The sequence below is a fragment of the Antechinus flavipes genome, chromosome 1 (genome assembly GCF_016432865.1).
Source record: "Antechinus flavipes isolate AdamAnt ecotype Samford, QLD, Australia chromosome 1, AdamAnt_v2, whole genome shotgun sequence".
NCBI lineage: Eukaryota > Metazoa > Chordata > Mammalia > Dasyuromorphia > Dasyuridae > Antechinus > Antechinus flavipes.
In genome coordinates this window covers 401,382,384-401,401,460 of record NC_067398.1, presented here as the reverse complement: position 1 = coordinate 401,401,460, position 19,077 = coordinate 401,382,384, and the positions used below count along the sequence as shown (strand labels likewise).

General features: G+C 34.8%; 1 protein-coding gene and 1 pseudogene across 1 annotated transcript in view; one reads left to right on the top strand and one right to left on the bottom strand.

Moving 5' to 3' along the window:
- DNAH5 (dynein axonemal heavy chain 5) overlaps positions 1 to 7,339 on the top strand; it is a 290,296-nt gene extending 282,957 nt beyond the window's left edge. Inside the window, exon 79 of the mRNA XM_051973471.1 lies at positions 2,443 to 7,339. Coding sequence (XP_051829431.1) covers positions 2,443 to 2,594 — 152 coding nt within the window. The 3' untranslated portion in view covers positions 2,595 to 7,339. The remainder of the gene's footprint in view (positions 1 to 2,442) is intronic.
- Positions 7,340 to 9,910: 2,571 nt separating this feature from the next.
- LOC127561973 (40S ribosomal protein S2-like) lies at positions 9,911 to 10,648 on the bottom strand (annotated as a pseudogene).
- Positions 10,649 to 19,077: the final 8,429 nt, after the last annotated feature.

Sequence of the window (19,077 nt, the reverse complement as noted above, 5' to 3'; positions counted from 1 at the left end):
GTCCAGGTTCTAGGCATATTTTTGCTATTGATTTCCAGTCATTAGGGGTCAAGATTTCAAAAGACAAATTTTGTAATAGCATCTTAACATAAGCTGATGTAGCCCCATAAAGAGTGCAAGCTTTTTTCAGGTCTTTGAGGATTTCTATATCAAAAGGAGAGTATCTTCTACTTTCTTGACCTGAAGAATTAAACTGTTGAATTACAGGAAAAATGTGGTGTTGAAATTCTGATACATTTTTCCCTTCTTCTCTGGCCTTAATTAGTCCCTTTTGCAATCTAGTCAAAGGAGTAGCTGGATGCTGGGGGGGAGGTGCTGGATGCCGGGGGGGAGGTGCTGGATGCTGGGGAGGAGGTGCTGGATACTGGGGGGGAGGTGCTGGTGCTGTCACTGCCCCCCCCCACTACCCCTCCTCCCTCCATCCCGGAGGGTGGAGTTGATGAAGGAGAGTCAATTACCTGCTCCTCAGGTGGGGCTGAGGCTGCCTCAGATTCACCCCACCCTTGAGCCTCACTTAAGTCTCCCTGCCCTGTGGGGATATGGCCATTAATCTGTTCTTTGTCTTCCTCCTTTATCTCAGGCTTCCCCCTTTGGCTATCCTGGTATTTTAAGGCCATCTGTATTGTATTGTATAAATAGAACACTGCAATGGAAACTGAACGAGGACCGTTTTCATTGTTATATGCAGAGATCTGTTGACCAACCAATGTCCAGTTTTTTAGAGAGATTTGCTTTTCCTCTAAGAACCAAGGGGAGGTGCGTTTTAATGTAGCCAGAAGTCTAGCTGTCTGTCCCCAAGTTACAAGTAGCCCTTGATCTTCTATCAGCTTAAGCAGGCTTTCTATAGCACCACTCTTGGGTGGGTCTGGGGTTGGGGTGGGGATGGAGAATCTTTACCTAGGATCTGTCCCATTTCAGCCAAAAAAGGTTGTACTCACTCAGTTCCTGGTCACTGGAGACTTCTTCAGTGAAAGTAGGGTCCTTGGTTCCCACGCTTGGGCGCCAAATGTTAAGAGTTCAAATGTTGGAGTTAGTTCTTCTCAAAGGCACAGCCGGTTTAGAGGCTTGGAGTCCTTCGGATGTCTCCAAATCCAAAGGTTCTGTCCTTCAGCCTCTGCCTCTGCTTTCTTCTGCCTCCAACCAAGACAGAGATGGAAGGTCTCTCTTATCTCCTTCTGGGAGCCCAGCCACCAGCCTGACGCGGAGAGAGGGCTTCTGGTGTAGCTCCACTGAAGTCCGTTAAAGTGTTCTCTGCAGCAGAGTCGTTCCTTTCGAGTCCAGCGCGATCAGCCAGCCAAGAGGAAAAAAGTGTATTCTGGAATGGCTGTCTCGCCTTATATGTGAACCTTCTGAGAGAATGGGATTATGGGTTTTCTCCCATAGTGCTCTCTGGCCCAAAGAGCTTTTAAGGTGTGGCGTAGAAAGTGTACTTTTTGAAGCTAGCATACTTGTGGAGTCCAATGAGTAAAGGTGGGAACACAAGCCTTGTCTTGATTAGTTCTACTTAGTACCTTGTTTCAGGTTCTGGCCAAAACAACTTCTTGTAAGATTAGATCAACTCTAATTACTTAGCAGTTAGTAAGGATTCCAACAGAGTATAATTTTATTTTATTTCTATGACTCAGTAGAAACTTTTATAATACATGGAAATGAATTGTCTGCATTATTATTTTTGGTAAGTGAGTCGATTCTTAAAGGCTTAAAACACCATTTAGTATTAAATGCACTAGTATATTAATTGGCCCACTTTTTACAAACCTTTCATTGCTTGGTGTATTATATTTCTATTTGCTTAGCAATATCTGGAAGTAAAGGAGACCCTTTGAAATTGCTGATGAAAATTGTTTTGGTGAATGAGAAGGGTTGTAGGGAAGACTTTGAAAATAACAGGTTTCACTTTTATAATGTAGAAGAGTAGCAATGACTCCTCATTTGACTGTAAAACTCTCATTAAATATTACAGACCATGTATAAGTGAGGTCAGTCCTAAGCAAAAGTCAGATTTAAGTCCATGGAAGGTTGGAAATGTATTAGTTGGAAAGAAAAAGGGAGAAATTATAGAACACCTTGGCATGAACAACCTTACTAATAATCTCCATAAAGTAATAAGTAAAGTGAATGCTTTGCACAAATCAGGTGAGTCCATGGACAAAACTGTGTTTTGTTATGCATTAATGCTTTGATATGTAGGAATATTTAAAATGAATATTTTACTATATAAAATTAATTGCCTCCTTTTACCTCCTCCCCCCCCCCCCACTTCCACCCTGGAAGACTTCACTTAATTCGGTTGATTTTTTTCCCTGATGAAACCATTTTATTTCTTTTTAATATATATTTCAAAATGTATAAAAATATTTCTTCACTCTAATAAGTTTAGTTTTAAATTTCATGGATTCTTATTATTTGAAATATTTTTTTATTTTTAATTTTTTTTTTAAGGTTCAAGAGATCCTCGCATGTATTCATGTCCAATTTACAAGAAGCCAATCCGAACAGATTTGAACTACATTGCAGCAGTAGACCTTAGAACCGTCCAGCCTCCAGAGCACTGGATACTTCGTGGTGTGGCCCTTCTTTGTGATGTCAAATAATTTTCAATCATGGAGTTAACACTCTTCCCACTAAAGTACCTGGAGTAAACAGCAATATTCTATGACAAATTATCAGAACAATGATTTGTCTATACATTTTGTAACATATAAATCAAATGGTCTAAATTAATGAAGTCTTCTCTCTCCTCAGCTACCTCAGTACATTTGACCCAGTTCACGAGTAGTGACAAATTATTGTTTCATTCAAAGGTTATTCAGTGATGCAAGAAGTAAATGACTAATGATAAATACAACCCACTTTCTAATAACTTGCTGTCCCCAAATCCATTATAAAAGAAGCATTAATTGGCTTCATACTGTTTAACTGAAGATTAAATAGATGAAGTAGCATTGATTCTCTTTATGTATTTAGAACTTTTCCCCTATTAATATTGTGTTAATGTGAACCATAGGGTCTGAGGTTTCATGGGAAATGTATGCTTACTTTTGCTTTTGCTTTCTTCACTTTTAGGTCAAGAGATTTAATTCAAGGATTTGAAATATTAAATTGAAAAAAATTTTATTTTAAAATATGGGTTAGGGAAAGTGGGACATAAAAGACAGTTTCAGTGTGGTATAATGGAATAAAATTTAGGGTCAAGGGAAGTAAGTTTAACAGTTCTACCACTTGTTAGCTGTGTAGGCAAGTTATTTAATTTCTCTGAAATTCAGTTTTCCCATATGGAATATAATAATAATATTTACATCATCTACTTTACAAGATTATTGTGAGAAAAGCACTTTGTAAGAAATCACATTACAAGTGCTTTTTCTCCCCACTCCCCTAGGCAATTGGGGTTAAGTGAGTTGCCCAGGGTCACACAGCCAGGAAATATTAAGTGTCTTAGGCCAAATTTTAACTCAGGTCCCCCTGACTTCAGGGCTGGTGCTCTATCCACTGCTCTACCTAGTTGCCCCAAATGTAGTTTTTTTTTTTTTTAAATCAAGTAAAATTATAAATATATGATCGTTTGTAATCAAAGCAATTTTGAGTCAAATACTTTACCAATTTAAACTGCAATGAAAATATCACCATATTCCTTTTTAATTCTAAAATATTTATTTCTTTACTACTTTTAAAATAATTCCTTTTCTTTCTGATTTTGTCATTCTTTTCCTTCAGGCTCCATTAACTAGAAACATTTTGCCTAAAATATATTGGTACCTGATATTTACATAGTTCTTTTAATTTTATTATATATTTTATACAAATCAACTCATTTGATCTTCATAACAACTCTGTGAGGTAATGCTTGTATGCATTTTTCTTTAAAAAATAAATGAGGAGACTGAAACTAAGGAATTAAAGGGACTTGCTCATGATGCAATATCTGAGAAAGGCTATGAACCCTGATCTCCTTTGACCTCAACTTCTCTTCTCTTTACACTATATGGTATAATCTTTTTAGTCAAAGCTACTTTAGAGCTTTAGTTCATAATTGTTGGCTAAGATTTAGTTTATGCATTTTTCTATAGTTTAAAAATGTCATATTTTGAGTACTGAGCAAGGAGTTACCATTTCCGTGATAATGGATTGGGGTGTGTGTGTGTGTGTGTATGTAAATGTATACACTCTTTCTGCTGATTGTAGATGAGAGTAGCTGCATATCATTTAATATGATAGGAGATAGGGTCATGGGGGTATTACTTGCACATAAACACTAGAGTGACACTTTTATTTGAACACATTTCTTTTACATTAAGTTGATTTTTGAAAATATATAACTATCTTGTCATAAATGAACAAAATTACAAAAATACAATAAATGATTATTTAAAAAATGTTTGCTGATTGGTTGAATGAGAATTGATATTAAGCATGATATATTTGTAATAATAGGGCCTCAGATGAATTTTGACATTATGAATATTAGATTAAAAATCATAGCACTTGTAATAGTTTTATCACATATAGGGTTACAGATAGATATAGAATATGAGGCATATTCACAGAATTATCTAGCTCTAAGGATACACAAAATATCTATATATAATAATCATTATAGGTAGTTCAGATTTTTAAAGCATTCATTAAATTAATCAAAATTTCTTGTATTCAATTGCTTTTTTTGTTATTGGCATTAGTCTCATCTATCTTATCACTGACTAAGACTTATCTGATGGTAAAAGTATAAAAGTTTTGAATTCCTTTCTGAAGATTTGTAAAAATTCTCATGACTCAAAACTCCATTCAAAAATTTGGCAAAACCACATTCTACTTCTAAACATTCTAGTTGAAGGAATCAATCTTTAATCTCACTGAAAATGATGCTTCAGTTCTGTCATTTTTAAGGTTCTAAGGTCATTTATATGTCCCCCTCTCAGATGATCAGGTAGTTATCATTGTCATCATTAGTTCAAAAAAATTGCCTATTATTTTATTTACTTATTAGAAATCACTTAGATCTGATCAGTACTTTATGGTATGCAAAGAACTTTTCACACAATAATGCTGTAAGGTAGGTGGTGAAGTATTAAGCCAGTGAAATCATATCCTTTCCCCAGAGGGAAGAAGGGGACCATTATGAGAGAAACAGCTAAAGCGACTGATTAGTCCATAAAAGCAGCCCTTAACACCAAAAACATTCTATTAACTTTTTTATCTTTATCAAACATATTCAGGATTGATATATTTAAAAGTGGCTAGGATCTGCTTACTTTATACTTTTTTACATTCACTCTACTCTTTTCTACATTTGGATTTCATCTACCAGAGTCAAAGTTATAAGGCCTAGAATTTTCTTCTGGCATCATTTCTTTCTCTCTATTTTGAACCAGCCTGTAAACACTATAGATTTTTCACATCATGACACTTTCACTTTCTACTTATTTTTAAATTCTTTTTATAAAGTTTTTGTTTTATGGATGGAACAGATAGGAAACAAGGAGGGTTAATGGCTCATTTTATCAGATATCACCATAATCCCCACCACAAATTAAGGATTTTAACTTCTCTTATCTACCTTATTATAAAAACCCACAGATATTAGCTTTCCTGGACCACTCACTATCAACTTGCATCACTTTGGAGAAGGACTAATTACTATTGAATACTGAAATACTGCTTCATCTCTTAGAATCAGTTGGGTATAAAGCTGCCTCTATACTTTGAAATCTAATTTCAGGTAGTAAGAGGAAATATATTTTTGATTCCTTTACAGATGAAGAAACTGAGGTTCTTAGTAGTTATAATATTTGTACCTTGGTTATCTGATTATTTAAGTTCTACTTGAGGCAAAATTTTTAATCAGGTCACCTGAGTCAAAGTCCATCTCTAGGTAAAACCCCACATTGCCTTTATCATAATTGAGCATGGATACTCAATCCTTGAAAGGATTATTGCAACCATTTCCTATTCAACTTAGCTACTTATAGTCTTCAAAAATATTGATTTAACTTATTTCTAAACTTCCTATTATCTTGTAACTTACTGGTGCTCACTGAATGACCCTCTATTCTGGTAATTGTGATTTCATGCTATTCCTTATACAATTTTCCAGGACTTTTGGAATAAGACTCTAATTTTGTCCCTGCTTTCATTTTTTCTCTAATTCAATCCATTCTTTACATGGCTGCTAAAATGATTATTTTAAAGTACAGCCCTGACTACATAACTTCTCCATGTATTTCAGTGGCTCTCCTGTTGCCTTTAGAAGAAAATATAAACTCTTCCATTTATCGTTAAAGTTTGCTCATAATTTGGCTCTCACCTATTCTTACCAAACAGTTCACATTATGCTTGCTAACATGCAATGCATTCTGGCCCACCTGGAATGGTCTGTGTTTATGGTATACAATCGACATCTCATCTCTTGACTCAATGATATTGCAAAAGATTGGACCCCATCCCTGAAATATTCTCTTTCCTCATCTCACCATTTCATTTCATCTTTATTGGTCTTCTGTTTCTGTCAGGCACTGAACCATACACACATATGCATACACCAAAATAAAGCAAAACTATTTATATTGTTTGAGTACACCAATTTCATTTTCCAAAGGTGGTGTGGTATATTCAATGATACATTCTAAAGTATCACATTTGTATCGATGTGAGTTAATTATATTATTAAATTTGTACGTGTCTAACATGTAACCAAAATTGGGAATGAATAAATCTTTTGGACTGGTCTCTTTTCTTTAAGGATTCTTGTTAATTAATACCAAAGTAGAACTGTCACACTGGTGGATTCTTTTCATTTTAGATGTATTTGCAAAACCTTAAACTTATTTCTTAAGTCATAAGATCATAGATTTAGAGTTATAAGGGATCTCAGAAGTCATCCACTCTAATTCTCATTTTATAGAGGAGGAAACTCAATGGGAATCACTTGGCCAAGGTCAAACACATGGCAATTGTAGAGCTCAAATTTGAACATATGTCCTACTTCAAATTTAGTGTTGGTACAATTCCAGTATACTGTTTTTCTTTCAAAATTATAAGGTACAAATTTTAGAATGAAACAATAGAAGATTGTTAAAACTGAGATTGACAAATTCTAACTTAAAAAGAACTTTTGACTTGGAGGGGGTAATAAAGCTCTTTAAAAATAGAGGGTATACTCATGATATAAGAGTTCTGTTTTTCCCTTAGCTATTGAACAATCTGTCTTATGTATCTAATATTTTTTCCCATTTCTTGAAAATTGATTTTTTATTTATCTGATTTATTAGTAGTATTGTGCATTGTTAATGTAATATGATGATACTTCTTAAATTTGAATAAAATGATGCATTTGAATTTATTCTTTGGTTTTCAAAGATTAATTGTCTGAACTAATTGACAATCAAATATACAAACATGAGTATTTGTAAAAAGATAGGAAATTGCCATTTCTAGGCATTAAATTAATCTATGAATATTTGCTAGCAGTGACATCAGTGTGTTCCTTGCTTCTCTCTTGTATGTATAACAAGTAAGTATTTACAGGGATCTTGGTAAGTATCACAAAAGAGCAAAAGAGAGATTTCAAGTATATTTTTCATATTCAAAGGTAGGATTTTTGATAAGCATCAGTAGTACTGGGAATGCTGCTTTACTCATTTTGAGAGTAAGCTTTATGCTATATTTTCAGCAAAATGAATCCTAGCAGGCTCCAGAGCAGAACAGGCAGTTGTTTAATCTACCACTTGTGAGGCTGTCCAGGAACTTTCCACTTGCCTGGGAAGCTTATTTGGGCAGCCAGGTGGATAGTAATTATACACATAATCTTCTTCTCTTCCTTCACTTGCATAAAGAGGATATGAAAGTGTGAGTAGTTGGTATGGTAGGAAACTAAGGAGTAAAAGGAAGCTGTCTAAGTGTAGTGAGAATGAGTGATAAGAAAAAGCTGATGCTGACAGACTGAGATTTCTGCTTTCAGACTCCCATTAGAATTCGCTTATTAGGAAGCGTCCTGGTGGATCAAGGCAGATTCAATGAAAAACCTTGCTGCGTAAGAATTTGAAATTGGAAAAAAGAGGAATAGTTTTGTACTTTAAAAATATCATTATATGTATTTTTGTACTGGAATTCAAGATTATCATTTCATGACACAGGAATGAAATATTCTTATGATCCAACATAATAACTCCTGTGGCTAAACCAAATTAATCTGAGATTTTGTAAATGCTTTGCCTTGTCCCTGAAGGGGGCCAAAACCTATAAAAACTGTCTTCTGGCTCTGGTTAATGAATCTTCTTCCTTAAAATACTTTTGCTCCCTTCTCTGATATAGACCCCTGCTTAGTTTCTCCAAGGTTCTGGATTTATATCCAAGCTTAATTGTTTCTGAGGTTGTACTTTATGGTAGTTGGCTTATGCAGCCCCCCCTTTTCATCTGCATACCAGATGACATTTTTCACTTTGCCAGGTGTTATTGCAGGTTGTGTGTTCATTGATTATGACTACAACTAAGAAATATTGTGCAAAGGGAGACTTTGCCCTGGCTTCTTTTAATATTTGATGGTTACAGTAATACATTTCCTCATTTATTTCTTCACCTGGACTAATAAAGAGCATGCACATCAAATGCAACCACAAATAGATGGGCCTGGAAAGCCAATTAAGTACTACTCAATGTAGGGGGTAAGAATCGTTTTTAATAAGGCTGCAGTACAGGGTTCATTTGGGGGATCTAAGAAAGAAGGAAGATTAAATGTGAAGAAAAGCAGGGAATAGCCTACCTGGGAAGGCACGGAATGGAGAGATTTGGAAGACGCTTAGAAAGTAAAAAAAAAAAAAAAATGCTCTGCTTGGGTTAGTTTTGAACATTCCTCTTTACTGCTGAGGCTAGTTTTTAATTCACTCTGTTGAGCTTCATCTCTCTCAGTGCAGTCAGCTGTGATGTACCCATTTATAATTTATTTATGCAAATACTTAAAGCAAATCCCTTGAGATCTGAAGAAAACTTTAGCATATTTCATCATTTGAAAAATGATCATTTACATGTGCCAAATGCTACATTTTAACCATTCTAGCAAAATATGAAAAAAAGTTTCCCCCCTCTTGGGACTCTAATGAATTGCTAACATTTTCTATCCCTGGTTTCTTCATACCCATTGATTCTTCCCTCAAGGATTTCTAAGTAGTTTTAATGAGTATCTCTTAAAATGACGATGGCTACAATTTGGGTTACCTTTGCCCAGGAAAAATGGGCAAATTTTTATTATTTTGGTTATAAGTTTTTATTTTATTTTATTATTTTGGTTATAAAAGCCACCTAGAAATTTACTAGAACCAGGAGACTATAGATAAAGGAACTATGTGGATTGTCATTTGTGGTTTGATTCCCATCTCATACTTAGTTTCTCTTTTTAATTCAATTCAATAAAGATTTATTAAGTGCTTAGGATATGCCAGGTGCTTTGCTAAACCTTGGGGTTATAAAAAGAGGCAAAAGACAGGCCCTGTCCTCAAACAGCTTCTTGTTTTTATGCTCACAAAATTTAATAACAGACTTCTAAATCATCAAAATAGAGCATATGAATTTAACACAATAAATTGGTTTAAAGTCAGGAGATTTAGAATTATGCTTGTGTAGAATATAGAGACTGAACATACTCTCTCCTTCTTTCTTCCCTCTCCCCCCTTTTTCTCCTCTGTCTGTCTCAATCTCTCTCTCTCTCTCTCTCTCTCTCTCTCTCTCTCTCTCTCTCTCTCTCTCTTCTCTCTCTCTCTCTCCTCTTTCTCTTCTCTCTCTCTCTTCTCTCTCTCTCTTTCTCTTCTCTCTTCTCTCTCTCTCTCTTCTTCTTCTCTCTCTCTCTCTCTCTCTCTCTCTCTCTCTCTCTCTCTCTCTCTCTCTCTTCTCTCTCTCTCTTCTCTCCCCTCTCTCTCCTTCCTCTGTTGTATCTGTCTGTCTCTCTGTGTGTCACTCTCTTCTCTCTCACAGACATAGTCTTTGTTTATTAAAAACAAATCTATGTGGTTGCCAAAGCAGCTGCATGGGTCCTGTGGACAAACACATGAGGGTGTCTTTACAAGATGGTCAGTATATTCCTGATATGTACCTTAGTGAACACAGTCTCCTTCCAAAGCTCTGGGATTAGATAGATATATGTTTTGGAGATAGCATCAAAAGCAGCATTAGCAAAGTTGCCCAAGTGGCAGGACAGCCTCATGCAGAAGTGTAGCAGTTATCATCAAGAGTTTCTTAGGCACAGGAGCTGAGACAATGCTGGTACCACCAGGGGTGGGGATGAGCTACACCAGAACTGGTCCACAAAGCCCAGTGGCCTTGCAGGGCACTGTGTGGGGCTTGCCAGTCTTGTTCCCCCAGTAATCATGTCTCCCAGGAACAATGAACAGTTTGGCCAGAATGATGGCACCATGAACAACTCTGGCCACTTCCTTGGAGCACTTGATACCTGGACCAACATGGCCAGTGTAGTCACAACTACAGGCCACAAAAGCCTTGAACATGGTCTATTGGCCAGCTCTAGTTTGTTTCTGCACAGCATGATCTTCAGAAACTCATCTTTCAATGAAATTGTCAAGAAGAAGTCTATGATCTCATATTCCTTGATAGAAAAATAAAAAAGAAAAATCTCTTCTAAAGATTTGATTTTCATGTTCTTGACTAGTGGACAGGAACCACTTCTTGTCTTTGACCTTCTCTACCCAGGCCCTGTGGACACAGCCCTATTCTCCAACTAAATCCTGGCTTGCGACTCTGTCCCCACTGCTGAAACTGTCGTGGAAGCCACTCTGGCCTCCAACTCTGAGCCTCCCATTCCTCCCACAGCACCAGTGTTGTCCACCATTTGGTGTTCCCTAGAAGTAGAAACCATACCTCTCTTAACCTCAGTTCTTTCATCTTTAAAATGAAGGGGAAGTCAATGAAGTGATCTTTTACATTCCTCCTAGATCTCAATAGATTATCTTCTGTAGTGACTTATTCAAGAATTTGTTGAGTTAAGTCATGTTTAGTTCTTACTGACTGAATTCTGGTATTTTCTTGGCAAAGCTATAGGAGTGGTTTTCCATTTTTTCCCCTCTGGATCATTTGACAGATGAGAAACTGAAGCAAACAGGGTGAAATAACACATCCAGAATCACACAGCTAATTAAGTGTCTAAGGCTGTATTTAAAGTGATGAAGATGAATCTTCCTAAAATTAAGCCTAATATTCTATGTACTACACCGCCTAGCTATCCTTATTCAAAAAAAAAAAAAAAACACCATTTTGTTTACGGGGAATATGAACATTTTCCCCACTAATCATTTTGTAGGGAAAAAATTACAAATTTATTTTTTTAACAAAGCAAATAAATCACAATTATACTCCTTAAAAACAATTTTGTTAAGAAACTGGAGACTGAATAGATGCCAATCAGTTGGAGAATGGCTAAGTGAATGATATATGAATGTTATGGAATATTATTGTTCTTTAAGAAACAACCAACAGGATGATTTCAGAAAGGCCTGGAGAGACTTACATGAATTGATGCTAAGTGAAATGAGCAAACCAGGAGATCATTGTACACAGCAACAAGACTATATGATGATCAATTCTGATGGACGAGGCTCTCTTCAACAATGAGATGATTAAAACCAGATCCAATTATTCGGGTGATGAAAAGAGCCACCTACACTCAGAGAGAGAGCTGAGTGTGTTTCACAAAATAGCATTTTCACTCTTTTTGTTGTTTTTTGCTTGCATTTTATTTTGCTTCTCTTTTTTTTCTTATGCAGCATGATAATTATATAAAAATGTATACATATATTGGATTTAACATATTTTTACCATATTTAACACATATTGGACTACTTGCCCTACATGGGAGGGCATGGAGGAAGGATGAGGAAATTGGAACACAAGGTTTTGCAAGGGCTAATGTTAAAGAATTATCTACACATATGTTTTGAAAAATAAAAAGCTTTAATAAAAAAAAAAAAAACCTAATTGTGCTAGATAGGCCAAATAGTACTTGGGGCTGATAATTCATGTAATAGAACAATTTTGTTTTTACTATCTGTTAAAACAAATGGAAGCTATTTGCTTTAAGTTTGGCAAGGAAGTTCTAATGATGTCCTGTATGTGTGTGTGTGTGTGTGTGCACGCACATGTGTGTTTTTGTGTGTATATGTTGTGTTTTTTGTTGTTGTTGAAGTTCTGATTTTCCACTCTGCTTCTCTTCATCCATATATATTCTCATATTTCTTTAAATTCCTCATAATGCTTGTTCTTTATGCCTTTCTCTAGAAATTTCAAGTGTATCTTCGGATGGATCATTAAAAGGAGTAGGAGTTAATGATACTAAGTTGTTCTTAGTAGTAATGAAATGGAGTTGAAGTTAATATAATTTGCTTTTAGCCTCTTCCTTGTCATTTACTGTCATATGTATTATAAATACTAATTACTGTATATTAAAGTCTCCTTATAACATTGTTTATTTCATGGAACTGCATTATAGATGAAACCACATTATAATCTTATGGTACTTCCAATATCAAAATTCTCTCAATGAAATACTAAGCAGATCCAAACACAAACTTCACAAAGCTATTGTATATTAAAGTCTAATGGTTTATGATATAGTTGCCAAAAGTGACACAAGATATGATTTTGAAAAGCATAAATGGGAAAAAGACATATTCAAAATTTTGTAGTAAGTAAACTTTGTCTTTGGCATATTCTCACTTGCCTTCCACATTACCTCCATTTTCCCAAGACGGGCACTCTGTGTATGTGTGTGTGTGTGTGTGTGTGTGTGTGTGTGTGTGTGTGAATGCATGCATACAGCATATACATTCACTTTATAAGTGTTTGTTTTATGTTTGTGTGTGTGTGTGTGTGTGTGTGTGTGTGTTTTTCTAGTGCTTGTCACAATTCTGGTGAACTTTGGAGAGAAATGTGTCCCACTTAGCTGTGACTTGGATTTAGGAGACAGCCAATATTTTTACTTTCAACTGATTTTCATATGGAGTTCTATTCATCAATTCTGAAAGGCACACAGAGAGGCTATGATCTAGTGCAGTAATCTCCAAACTCTTTTGGTAATTGTGTGTCTCTATTAGTTTAAAAAAATATTTTGAGCATCAGCCCCCAATATGTGCATTTACTTATTCCTCAGTTAAATATATGTACTGGTATCTTAAAGATTATACACAAAAATAAAAATGATAAAAGGATGACATAAATGTGAAATTATATTTGATCTGCAAGTCAATAATGAATTCCTAGTGTCAAGTGGGCATATGATAAAGTCAGGCTTGTGCTTTAAGATAATTACTTTGGCAGTCTTATGAGGAATATATTAAGATTTGAAGGAGGAAGCCCCTTTAGGAGGTCAGTGATACTGTTTAGATGACAAATGATGAGGACCTGAACTATCTGTGTAAATGAAGAATAGGGAACAGATATGAGATATGTTGCCAGCAAGATCTGGCAACTGATTGGATATATCAGGCGAAGGACTATGATGAATTGAAAATAACACTAAAGAAGAATTGGCGGAAGATAGTGGAGTAGATTTAAAAAAAGGCTTCTCTGTGTTTCCTTCACAGAAGAAGACAGAACCATTGCCTCAGAGGGAATATAGAAGAGCCGGGAAAAAATAAGGAGTAAAGCAGTTGTTCTCCTAAAACAAAAATCAAAGCAAAAAAACCCCTTAGAACTCCCAGAAAAGACCTGATTTCCATGTGCAAAGGGTTTGGCCTGAGTAAAGTATAAACACCTGCAGGTCAACTCTGCAGAATCAATAAACAACAAGCTCTGAGGTAGATAAGATTGGGAGGCAGTCTCAGCCTTAGAAACTTTTATCTCATGCACAGTATGGGAATCTGTTAACTGAGTTGGAGAATACTGAAAGATCTTGTAATGTCTAGGGATGCAAAGCACAACTGTGCTGATCAAAAGCAACTCATACCAGGCTGCTGCTGGTGCAGGGAAGAAGGAGTTGATCCACACCTGGTGAGGGAGTAGCAGAGGGGCCACTACTCTGCTGGCTATGGGCACTTGCATATGAGCAAAGTCCCTGATTTCAGTTCCAAGGAAAAGAGGATAGCTGTAATTTGCAGCCATCTGAGAGACCATAAGGAGCAATATCATTTGTAGGAGAGGTTGACCAGGGACTCTAGCTATGATTGGGGGGGGGGGGGGAGACGGAGAGGAGAGTCCAAGGACAGAGGTGAGGAAATAACAATAAGAAGAACCTGAAGCTTAGAGTCTCATTCCCCACAACTCAGAACTAGAACTTGATCACACTAATACCTGCTAAAAACAAAACAAAAAATAAAAATGAACAAAGAGAAATAATCCAATCAATCCAATCAAATGGTTATTATGGGGATAGAGAAGATTTGAGTTAATAGTCACAGGAAGATAATGGAACAAAAAAAAAAGCCACTCCTTTTCCAATAAGAAATATCAAATGGTATCAATCACAAAAATATTTCTTAGAAGTACTTATAAAAGAATTCAATAAAAACTAAATAAGACAGGAAAAGGAAAAAGAAAAAAAAGCAATCCAAGAAAATTATGAAAAGAAAGTAAACCAACTTGAGATATAGAACTAAGAACTTAAGGAAGAAAACGATTCCTTGAAAAATAGAATTGAGCAAAGAGAAATTAATGGTAATCAAAGATACAAAGATATAAGAAAATCAAAAGAAAGAAAATAGAAGAGAATATAAAATATCTTTTCAGAAAAACAAGGAGAACATATCTAGGAGAAATAATATAAAAATAGTCACACTACTTGCAAATTAGGATAAAAAAGAATCTTGATACAATATCGCAAGGATATCATCAAGGAAAATTGCCCTGACAGTCTAGAACAAGTAAGCAAAGTAGAAACAGAAAAAAAAAAACCCACTGATCACCACCTGTGGTGAGCTTTTTCTTCTCAAAACGCAGCCAGGTGATAAAAGTTCAGATCTTTTATTATCCCAATATAGCCCGGTTAGCTTAAAGGCCTATCTCTCTGCTTGGTTCCAAGAGCTCTCTCCGAATGTCACCAAATCCAAAGGTCTGGTCCTTCAGCCTCTGCCTCTGCTTTCTTCAGCCTCCAGCCAGCTCCAACTCTTCATGTCATTCCGCTGAAATCTCGACTTGTAGCGTCTTCACTCTCAAGAACTCTCCGACTGGCCCATTGGCCTATTTATGCTCCTTCCAGAGAGAGGGATTATGGGTAGTTCTACTTAGTACCTTGTTTCAGGTTCTGCCCAAAACATCTTCTTGTAAGATTAGATCAACTCTAATTACTTAGCAGTTAGTAAGGATTCCAACAACCACCTGAACGAGATCCCAGGAGGAAAACTTACAGGAATATCATAAACAAGTTTCAAAGCTCCCAGATTAAGGAAAAAATATTGCAAGCAACAAGGGATGCAAAACAAAACAACAATTTAAATATCTTGTCACTACAATAAGGATTGCACAATACTTTGAAGCTACTACACTGAAGGATTGTAAGCAAAATAGGAAAAAATAAATATAAAAGAAGAGTGTGTGTGTGTGTGTGTGTGTGTGTGGTTGTTTAGTATTGAAACTTTACTCTCATGTTTACCATGAGAATAGAAACTAGAAACTTTATAGAAAGATATAAAAATATTTTGAAAAACATTTCAATAAAAAAGAAGAGGGTCAGGAGATAGGGTGGGAGGGGGAGGAGAGAGGATAAGAGATTGACAGGTGGATAGGTTAAGGAGTAGGAAGACTAGGTAGCCAATAGAAGCAAAAAGAGTGAGTGAGGAAGTATAGGAATAAGGTGAGAAGAAGAGTAAGGAAAAATAGAAAGGAGGAAAATATAAAAGTAATTTTAGCATAGAATATTAATGGGATGACTTTACCTGTATTCCTGATTTATGTGTGTGTGTGTCTTGATTTTTAAATCAGATACTACATTTTTCTCCCTGAGCAAGTCATTTAACCTCTGTATGCTTTATTTTCCTCAACTTTAAAATGGGGATTAATAATAATATGTGCCTTATATGCAGGTATCTTCTTTTTATGAAGATTAAATGAGATGTTTATGAAGTACTAAATATGGTATTTGGCACTGTTCCTGTCCCTACATTCCCTCCTGTTCCATCATCTAAAAAAGCAATGATACAAATTATAGATTAGATAGGGTTAAGGTGAAGAGTCCCTTAAAATGGCAAGTTAAGAAATTGAAACTTTATTCCTTATCAATTCCATTTTCTGGGAAGGTATCTTTTTTCCCTACAAATAAAAATTGTGAAATTTTCAATTGCTGTATCAAGTAAGAGACAGAATTATGAGATGTAGAGATAGGATTTCCTTTTCTAGTAAATTAAAATTAATGGTTAACCTCCTTCATTAACAATTGCGACTTCAAATTGGGTTAATAAAAGTATTATTTGGCATGAGAGAGAATACCTGGAACCTAATGACTACAATTAACATTGATTTGGTATTTTTATGGCTTTTACTTTCTTCATAGTATTATAAATTTATTATTCCCATTTTTCAGATAAGGAAACAGACTTAATAAGCCTAAATAACCTGTGATAGTTTACATAACTAATAATTGTTAGAACTCAGATTAGAACTTAGATCTTCTGACTTCCAGTCCCTTGTCTACCTCACATAGAGAAGAGAAAGATAGGAGCTTCGTTCTTGTGAAACAATGCATCGTCAGAAAATTAAGGCAATTAGTTCCTTATTATTATTAGTCAGCCCAGTATCACCAAAATCAAATGGTACGTCTGAAACTATTACTAAAGAAATAGTAAAGATATAACTAGGTGAGGCAGTATGATGTCATGGCAAAAACATTGATCTGGGAACCAAGTGATCTGTGTTCTAATTTTTATTCTGCCTCTGACAAGTTTTATGACTTTGAAGAAATTATTTCTCCTTTATGAACCTCATTTATCTCATTAATAAAATGAAAGGTTTTGACTAAGACTGTTTGTTCTAGCTATAAAGTTTTGTGCTTCTTTAAGACATTTTAGACACTTTTTACTCTTTGTTTTCAGTTTCAAAGAGAAATATTTACTTGGGTTTTTTCATCTTAATTTTTTGGACTGATGCTCTTTGGTAGGCCCAATTTAAAGCAAAAACATAGATCTTAGTGTTTTCCTTCCTTCCTAGAAACATAATAAACACATACCATAATGTGCCATTTAAAGTTAGATTAAAGCTGACATTAACACCTGATATTGTTATGTAATTATTGACTCAACCTCTTAATGAGCAAAATAGATTTATTTCTCTCAAATACCAATGGATCCTATTTAATTTATGAAAATAGGACCATTTAAAGTAAGCAAATAATGTTGAATTTTGGTGAGTTAATGTATTTTTAAACAATCACTTGCTTTAGAGTTATTATAATACACACCCTCATCAAATCAAAGAAAATGGAGATTTTTAGATTAGAAAAATTTGTAGGGGATAGGCAAATGAAAAGTTAAATTAGTTTCATCTGTTTCATTTGTGAAAATGCCATATTCTTTCATATTTATTTGTTCAGTCATGATTTTTCATGACCCTGTATAGGATTTTCATGTGGTTTGTTATTTCTGTTTTTAGTGGACTAAGGCAAACAGAGCTTAAGTGATTTGCCCAGAGTCACACAACTAATAAGTATCTGAATCTGGATTTGAACTCAGATTCAGATTCTGATTTCAGGCCTGGTTCCAGGCCTGTAATAAATGCAGGTGATTTATTCACTAAGCCACCTGTCTCCCTTCCATATTTCTAGTCTTTTACAAATATCATCCAATTAGAAAAGCTGAAATTTCCAATATTTGTTTATGAATTACTTTTGAACTATATGACATTATTGATAATCTTTTCAAAATTCTCATAAATCATTTCATCCTAAAAATGTTTTCTATTATATGGCATAGGCATATAAGATTTGTATTTTGTTGAAATAAGAAACCACTACTTTCTTACTTATGAAAAAAAATTTTGTCTAGGCAAAAAGTTGTTCATCCTAGAAACAATTCTCCTTACACTGTAAGAAATTTTGATCATCCATTTCACACTTTTGCTGAAACTAATGTGATGTTATTATATTTAGTCTGCTTGTAAAATATGATTAGAACTAAAGGCCAAGATATATTAGGAAGACAATAATTGACTGAGAAAAGACTGGTCTTGAGGTTCTTTATCTTGAACTTTATTCCTACGAAATAAGCTTTGGTTTATCTTGAAATAAGGCACAGCTAAAGTTGATGTTGCTTGATTCCTCAGGACTCCAAGGAAACAAGTCTGTCCTACTCACTAAAAATTTATGGTAACATAAATACTACTATATCCAGCAATCCTCTTAAGTCTCCATAAAAGCAACATTTATAGAACATCTTATCAAACTTACTTTAGTTAACACTTTAGTCAAATATTGTAAACTTGGAGAAATTGCCCACAAGCACTCAAGTTCAAAATGTTAGCTATTTATCCCTTTGGAGAAAATATAAAAGGCAAATGAAAATAAATTGCCTTTTTTTGGATTATTTAATTCTTACAAAGCTGATCTTTCAATTTTGTAATATTGCTACCAAGGGACAGCATTGACAGTTATAAATCAATATTTAGAACTCTCTATTCAATTCTCTATACGTCCTAAGTGCCAGAAAATTTTAAAGAAAATCCTACTCTTTAATAAATAAATATATCTATTTATACAAATATACATGCATATATATGTGTATCTAATACAATCACACCTATATATCTATCTACATAATATATTCATGCACATAGATATGCAATTTAATATGTAATAACTTATATGCAGTTATATCCAATTTTATATGTAATTCAGCATTTGATCTACTTTTACTTACCTTCATAATTTTTTTTTCAATGCCTCATTATGATATTGAAGGGACCAAGGATTTTCTTAACCATTAGTAGCAGAATTCAAGCTCTCTCAAGTTCTACTATGAAACAAGTCCTCATATAGTCCTGAAAACAGATGCCATCTGATGTCTAAAAATTTAATTTACCTAAAAATCAAGAAACTCAATGTCTCTAGGATAGCCATTGTAGAGTATATTCTATGACCATAGCAGCCTATGAAAGAAA